Consider the following 8,671-nt stretch of genomic DNA (forward strand, 5'->3'; position numbering starts at 1 on the left):
TTTGCTTTAATACTTTGTTGATTAACCTTTGGTAGCAATTACAGCCTCAAGTCTTTTTAAATATGATGCCATGATCTTTGCTTGTCTACCACCAGGTAGTTTCATCCATTCTTTGCCGTTTTTGTCAAGATCCATCAGATTGAATGGGGTCTCAGCCCCTCCAGGACATTCGCATACTGAGCCATAGAGATGTCGGCCATGTGTTTTGGGTTGTTGTTCTGCTGACATATGAACTCTAGACAGGCCGCCGTGTGTCTTTTATTAAGGAGTGGCTTTCATCTGGCAATTTAAGTTGCCACAATATGATCTTGGGGATGATCTGTGGAAACCTCTCAGTGCTTCATAACCAAGGCTGTGAACACTGGTGTAAATGTGATTTTTTTTTTTTTTTTAATACATTTTGAAAAAACTTTTTTCCACATTGTCATAATGGGGCATTTGCATGTTGAATACCCCAAAGCACTTTGAATACTTTCCGGATGCACTGCGTGCAAGTCTTCAGTCATTCTTCATTCCCTTAAATTTTGCTTCTAACCAGTCAGGCTTTCTTTTAACCCTTGAAAGTGATTTTATATAATATTTCCTCTTTTTTTTTTTCCTCAAAATCTATCAGTTTTTTTCTTCAGAGATTGACTGCTTTTTGTCTCACTTTCTGTACAGTACCTACTATTGTCATAGAATTGACAGAGATTGGTTTTGTGCTGTCTCTACTTGACACAAATCACCAAAGCATTCCTTTTAAAACTGGCAACAGGTAAATTTACAAAGGCATTTAATTGTGCTAAATTCAGTTAGACCTGAGTTTGTCCCATGCTTTTAATTCTGAACGTTGACACAAAGGCAGAGCTTCTCTCAAAATAGCTTCATTAAGAAACTGTCTCTGTGCTGACACAGTTTGCCCACATTCAAATTAGGCATCACCCATGCATTCAGGAGAATGCAGCCTGAATGCAGCCTACACTAAGTTTTGTATGTTTATAGCCAGAGCAAATTCTGTGACATTCTTGAAGTGTTACACCAATTGTGCAGAAAAATACGGTATTTTTTAGGGCTGGTGGTTTTTTTTGTTGCAGAAAAAGAAAAGGGAGGAAGAAATAACTTGCTGTGCAATTGTTTTTCGAAAAAAATCATTTCTAATGAGTTGTATAATTTTTAAACTTTCTTCTTCTTTTTTTTTTTACATATTTTTTTTAAAGAACTCCGCATCCAAACTTTATGCGTATAATTGGCCTATTTTGCACATCTTTGGTGTACTGGATAGTGAAATAAAAAGTAATTCTCCTTTTATCTGATGATATTGCATCTGTTCCTTTATCTTGGACTTAATTGAGGTGTTTATATTAGTCTATTGTCAAAAACATCTACAGATGCTTTTGACAATAGATGCTTAGGTTACAGTAGAAGCGAAGCTGAAGGATAATACTTCTCTCATAGTACTTTTTACATGTTATTTTTTTTTAAGATTTTCACCTCTAGATCCTGTTAATCTGCTGTGGGTAGGTTTTTAGAGCCTGGTATTTCTTCGCTGGTCTTTAATATTATTAGATTCCTCATGTTTCCTCATTTCTTAAGGTGTTGACAGAAAATGAGACAAACAGGACCTATAATGTCTAAAGAAACCCTTTGAAAATCCTTTAGAAATCTTGTTGGACTTTGATCAACATTCCTATTTAAAATATCCCAGGATATCCTGGTTCTGAAGAAGGAACATATAAAAAATAATCAAAGTTTTAAAATGCCTGCATAGGTGTATGATTGGTATTGGTAGTTCAAAAGGAGCTGTTTCCTGGTTTTGTCTTTCCCCGGAGCCTTTTATGGCACCTTTGTGAGAATAAAGACTTTCTTCTGAACCCGAATCAGCTGCTCTTTTTTTTTTTAAACACCCACAGAAAGCCATCCACACCAGAATCTTTCCAGTGGGTGTTATTTTATGTCACCTGCAGCATGGATGGCTAATTATCCACTGGATGTAACATGTCATTTTATTAAGGGAGCAAAAAGAGCAGAGAACATCTGCTGTGACTGTTTAAAAAAAATATGGAAAATACCATCACCACTTATGAATCTAAAATGATAATTTAAATCCGATTTAATGCTCCTGGCCCTTTTGACAGGTTTTTATGAATCCTTTATTTTGCATAAAACCAGTGTCCTAAAACTGTGGTTCTATTTACCTACATCTTTCTTACAAAAATGTCCCTTGAAATTGTTCATTTTTTGTGAACTTTTAACCACAACTGTAGAGTGTTTGATCTGGATTGTGTGTGATACGTTAAATTGAATATTATTTTGAGGCTTCCTATAGCAAACATCAGAGGACTGTGTTAGCTTTCTGCTCTCTACTGGCTAGAAGACTCATTCTTCTTCGATGGAAGGATCCACATCCTCCAGTATATGGACATTGGTTAAGAGAGGTTATGTCTTACATTCATTGGGGGAAGATCAGATATACTGTTAGAGGATCTGCAAACAAATTCTTTGATATCTGGCAGCCATTTAAATCTTGCATTGAAAAAAATTGTGTAAAAGGTCAAATTTTGGCTCTTTCATTTCTGCGCAAAGCTGTACTTTGCATCGACTGATGTATGAATACAAGGTGGATACATGTTGGGGTAATAGATCCGGTATAAGAGGGGAGGGGAGGGATTGTTGTGTGTGTCTTCATCTGTGTTTTTTTTGTGGTTTATGTAAAAAAAAAAAAAAAAAAGACTTTGATAAAAAAAAAATGTATATATCATTTTGAGGTAGAAAGGCCTTCGTTGTTCTTTGTTCTATGTTTTTCCACTGATATTCTCTAACAAACCTTGACACAAGTTTTGCCTTTATCTCTGCAGAGCTTCTTTGATGGCTGGGACTGCACCAAAAAGAAGGACAAAACCAAAGGGAGACATGACACCTTGCTGGGATGTAAGTAATTACAAACATTTTAGTGGGGAAAAAAAACAGTTAATTGTTGCGACTTCTTTCCTTTTAAAATGTCTCTGTTGCTCTTGTATGCCCAGACGATCGGCACAGAGTGAAGCTCCACCCTCTGCTGGGAGATCCAAACTCGGACTACATCAACGCCAACTACATTGATGTAAGTTTAATCCTGTTGTCCCGCTGTATGAGATTCAGATTTATCCAGCCTCCGCTCTCACATCCTGCAAAAATCGTGGCCCATCTCCCTCTCATAAGCCACCACTCCGCTGCCCCGCTTCCACCTGAGAGAGTCTATCCAATCCGGCCCCCGCAGTGCTGAACCAGATGCCATCATTGTCAGGTGCTGCTGCAGATCCCTGACCTTCACCACCTCTGCTGTCGTTTTTTTTATTAAAACAGAGAGGAACCCAATGCATTTAATTCCTGCAGAGGAGATGAGCCTTTCTGTAAAACCCCACAGTGTAAATCTCTCTCAAATTACATAGACGTCACTGATGTTTTTCAATCACCGTTTGAGGGAGTAGGAGATGATCCTTTTAACTCTCTTTCGTGCAGACCTCTGTGGAGGTCTTGCTGTCTTGCTGATGTCATTCATGTGTGCTCTCATTCATATAAAAGTTTAAGGTACGTCTTGGAGAACCCATTTGTCATTAATCGAACATTTCATTAAAAAGACGTGCTGCTGCAGATAGAAGTCTGTAGTTTGCTTCCCCACGTGAAATATCCATCATAATCCACAGTTGTTGGCATTTATTTCAGTTTTGTCAATTGAAGCCAGGAAATCTGATGTGGTTTCTTTATCTCCCAAGATTTATTCTCAACGCTTCTCATGGGGAATTCTGCAAAGTAAATATGACACTCTGAGATCTCGAGGCAGGCTGTTGTAGTCCCACTTCGAGGTTAACAGATCCCATCTCCACCAGGAATGATTGTAACGGATATTTATTTGAAAAATGCCATTTATAAAAAAACAAAATAGCCGGCTGCACATCTGGATTTGATGATCTGATTTTTGGGTTCCTCCTTTTCGGCCTGGTTGTACCATCAAACTGCCCGACGCTGGTTTTAACGTGCATTTCCTCTTTCTTATTTGACTGTCTGGAAAGGTCAGCTCTGACGTGCTTCTACAGCGACTGTCACAACGAGACGATTCTAAAAATCTGGCTTCAGCTGTAGCTATTGTAAGGGTCTCCATTAGTGTTTAGGGAGCAGAGGTGCAGGCATTAGCGGAAAAACACCTCTCTGGTGTCAGAGATGGTCCTCTTCGACTGCCCTGACCCAGCTCTCTGAACTTATCTCCTCCTGCCACAGAGGAACATATGTTCGACACCTTTTGATTATTTCAGTGGAGGTTAAATGTAAAAGTTCTTATTTCTTCTGAAAGACATTTGTGCTTTCTGAACTAAGAGGGGAATGTGCGAGCTCCATGTTCCCTTACTGTAAGGTTTGATTGTTTGCTGTCGGCACATTTCAGCTGCAGGGATCTTACCCAGGAACCCAGACAGCTTTCATTCTTGGCCCACTCTGTTTCCGGTAGAGATAGGGTACCTTAGCAGATCTGATTGGTTAAATTTCCCGAGCATTGCATTTCTGTCATCTTTGTTAAAACATCATGCTTACTAAGAATATGTTACTTTATTTACATTTTGAGGGCAGAAATAAACACAAACTCTAAACCTGATGGGCTGTTAGTAGATTTAAAGAAAGTTGAAGTCTTGACCCTTGTGGGGTGGCATCCATCTTTATGTATTAAACATCTGTTAATGTTGTGAGTTTGGAAAATCATCTAAGCTCATGTAATAGTCACACCTTTCTACACAGTTTAGTGTAGGGATTCACAATATCATTACTAATTATTGTGACACAGATATCGATTGTGAATAACCAACAATTTCCTGACTTTTACTTTATAATAAACTCTGCACCGCTATTTCTGAGCTTCACCATCATGCCCACTTCCATCATCGGCGCTGGCAGAATTTACATGCACAGCAACAGATATGTGATATGCTACTAGATATTACAGCAGTAGATTACATTTGCAGTATTGCACCGATGCAATGATCATTTCAATTTGTCATATTGTGTCACTCTGGTTTATAGTAAAAATACAAATGTTGCAGAGCAAAATGAATAAATCAGTGGTTGATGTTTTTTAGCTGAAACGATTATTTATTTATTCTGTGGAGTCAGTTTCTCTCTCTACCTACGGAGTTTATTTCTTCCTATTTCTTTGTTGTTTTTTTTGTCTCACTTACATGTTCAGTATCATCAAACACGTTTTATCCCAGACAAAGAAATCATGAACAAATAAATAGAAAACATGGTTTTCAAAAAATTATATTATTTTGGAAAAATGCTATCCAAGCCAACTTGTTTATGTGGGGAAAATATGGTTATTCCTGTGGTTAAGCATCAATTAGTGATTAATCAAATTCTGAGTTGAATTTTACCTGCACACCCAGAGAGGTTCCTATTTAAGAAATCGAGTTGATAGAACCAGTAAGACAACATAAAACAGGTTAAAAAAGCAACATGGCATTCCCCAATCTAAAGCAATTTAAGAGAGATATAACACTCACAATAAAAGAAAACATAGAACAGTTTCAAACGTTTCCAGTAGCAGGCTTTCTAAAGTTTGCCCAAAACCCATCAAAAGTTCATCCAGGAGGCTCACATGAACCCAGTGCAAAGTTTAAAAGCCCTGCAGGCTTCACCTGCCTCAGTTAAGGTCAGTTCTCCAGGTTGAACAAGAAATTAACTGGGCAAAGTTGTTTTCAGCAAAAAAAGATCCAAAGCTACCACCGGTGTTGATCAAAAACAACACAAATGTCGTTCTCATATTTAGCATCTTGAAGTTTCTCTAAATTTTGATGTAAACATTTTGTAGACCAGCAGGACAAAAGAGGAATTTCTCAGAAGTTGTGCGTCTTGTTGCTGCTGGCATGAAACTAACGCAGCATTTCAGAAAAAGGTCTTATACCTTCAGTTGAATAGTGGTGGTAGCGTGCTGGCCTTTGCTACTTCAGAACATCGACGGCTTGCCGTAGCTGATTGAACTAGAAATGATGCTCTTCATCAGAAATCTTGAAGACAAACATCTGGCTGTCTGTGAAGTAGCCTCGTGAAAGAATACACTTAAATTTGATTGAGATGCTGCTTTGAGAAGGAAGAGAGGGTCGAAATTCCTCCGGAACAACACAAATGACTCGCTAAGGTCCGGTTAGAAAAGCTTCTCTCCTTTAACAGCTTAAAAAGTGTTTTTTGTATTTACCCATGTTATCTTTGACCTATGTTTAAATGCATGCAATGAACTGAAACATTTAAATGTGCCAGTGAAGCCAAAAGCATAATAAATCTGCAAGGTGTGCATTTTCACTGGGTCCAATAGATGTCCGTGTCTTAGGTGACAAATAGATCTGATTATTACTATGATGAAGATAGACTGGATAGCATATGGTGTTCCTGAAACTGTGGTCAAATGACTATTCTTATACAACCATTTTTCATCATTTCAGGAAATACCACTGCTACATGTGAGCATAGGGGTGATATCTAATTTTGACCTCAACTTCTCTTGCTTTTAAAATCTCCAGTTTTAATCAGCTGCAGCATAAAGCTCCTAAAAATGAACACACATGGAGAAAGGTTGTGTCACCGTAGTAGTGTACCCTGCTGCCTTCTAACAATAAGACCTGAAACTTGAACATGAAAGGCATCGTCAAGTGCTAAGTGCTGACATTTTTCATTAGTGGCATTGTTATTCCTTGTATTCGGTACTAAATTATTTATAGGTTCAAAAATCTTTGCAGCCCAACTTATTGACAGTCATGCTGTGTGAAAATGTCATGACCAGCCTCGGCTGGTTTTTACAGGAGTCTGACGACTTCAAGAGATCCTTCCTGTGCATGCTGATGGGATTTTTTTTTTTAGGATATTTGTTCTCTTTTATTATTATTTGCATTGTCAAAAATACAGGTGACATGAGTCACTCAAATCTAATAAGTATGGAGACATATTTTGACATTGCAACATGAGTTTAAGTACGGAGGGGGAAAAAAGCTTCCACATATTGTGCTAAGATGATTTTCTTGAAATGGTTCTCTGATGTTGGATTTCTAAATCTGGCAAAAGAAAAAAAATATATATAAACCGACTTGACTGTCAACAAAGCTTCTGTCATTAGCTTACTCTAACACAAGTCACAGTTTCAACATGTCCTTGTTCCCTGGAGGTAGTCTGTGAAACATGTGCAAGATATTTTCTTCTTTTTTCACAAACACAAAGCACAATTTGCTTACAGGGACTTTAAAACATCGCTCTAGTCTGGCAGGGGCAGCTCTGCTCTCCGTCATGTTGACTTTTGAAACAGCTCTCCTGTAGCAGCTCATTTCTGTAACGATTTCACAGCAGGACTTCTCCTTCACTTACATATAATAACAATTGAAGCCTGGCACTTGACTTGGTGGACATGATTTTGCTGTTTTGTTGTTACACTGCAGGCATTGCACAGTTACCAACCACTGTGTAGATAGATGGATAGATAGATAGATAGATAGATAGATAGATAGATAGATAGATAGATAGATAGATAGATAGATAGATAGATGCGGGTAATATCATTGTAGCAAAAATAGTTTTTGATCTGTGTCATGAGACTGAGATCAGAACTTTATCCTTTATCTGAATCGCAGTATAAAGACTCCAGGAGCTTTAACTCAGTTAAGTTTGGCTGCAATACAGAAGCTTTTTGTCAAAGTTGATGACTTGCTTTGGTAGAGAAAAGTTTCATCCTACTAATTGCTGAAGACTAAGCAAGGGCTTTAGATCTTGCAGTATTGTTACCTTCATATTGTTCTTGAACAGCTTTTACCACATTATCTGTTTTTCATAGTGAAATTAAAGGAAAAATGCCCCATGCTTCGACAAGATGGTTAAAACTCACTCCAGTACTTCCTCTGGGTTCCTCATTAAAATGACCGTCTGCTGAAAGATCAATTTGAGTGCCATCTACCAGAAACCGGTTTACCTACTCAGAATATGAGACTAAATCAAGGTTTTATTCCGTGTGTTTCCTTAATTAGCTGTTTTACTGACTGGTATTTTTTCATTATTCACTTACTGATTGTAATTATGATATTTAGTTGAAATGTGTTGTTTCAGAATCAGTCTGATGGCACGGGATTGCATTTGGTTTTAATGCACTGATGACAGTTTTGTTATTGATTTTTGATACTTGTAAAGGTTTGTAAAGCTCTGATCTCCTCATAACATTTTTTTTTTCAAATTTCACTCTGAGTCATATTTACCAGCATTTAACATGTTCTCATTTCTGTCTCTATCAACCATAATTATTTATATTACGAGAAAAAAAAAATCACAAAATGGAATGATAACCATGATACTAAAACAAGGTATTAGTATTATTAAAAAAAAAAAGAACTAAACACACCAATTACAGCGATTGTTGTGTGCATGTCCTCAACAAAGTAGCAATTTCCTTTAACTATTGGATTTCCAAAAGGTTTTCAGCATTTATGAATCCAACATTTTCTATGACAGAAGTAGATTCACCCAAAGGATGAACCAGAATAACTGTTTATAATACATTCAGCCTTCCTGTTGCCCACTGAATGTGTCTCTTCCTGCTTAAAAGTATTCGTTCCTTCGTTCCTTCCTTCCTTCGTTCCTTCCTTCCTTCGTTCCTTCCTTCCTTCGTTCCTTCCTTCCTTCGTTCCTTCCTTCCTTC

General features: G+C 37.6%; 1 protein-coding gene across 4 annotated transcripts in view; it reads left to right on the top strand.

Annotated features, from left to right (window-relative positions):
- ptprub (protein tyrosine phosphatase receptor type Ub) overlaps positions 1–8,671 on the top strand; it is a 223,992-nt gene that overhangs the window by 185,480 nt on the left and 29,841 nt on the right. For all 4 annotated transcript variants that reach the window (XM_016675036.1, XM_007559577.2, XM_016675037.1 and 1 more), the window contains 2 exons: positions 2,835–2,907; positions 3,003–3,079. In XM_016675036.1, coding sequence (XP_016530522.1) covers positions 2,835–2,907; positions 3,003–3,079 — 150 coding nt within the window. The remainder of the gene's footprint in view (positions 1–2,834; positions 2,908–3,002; positions 3,080–8,671) is intronic.

This window comes from Poecilia formosa, unplaced genomic scaffold (genome assembly GCF_000485575.1).
Source record: "Poecilia formosa unplaced genomic scaffold, Poecilia_formosa-5.1.2 Scaffold105, whole genome shotgun sequence".
Taxonomy (NCBI): Eukaryota; Metazoa; Chordata; class Actinopteri; order Cyprinodontiformes; family Poeciliidae; genus Poecilia; species Poecilia formosa.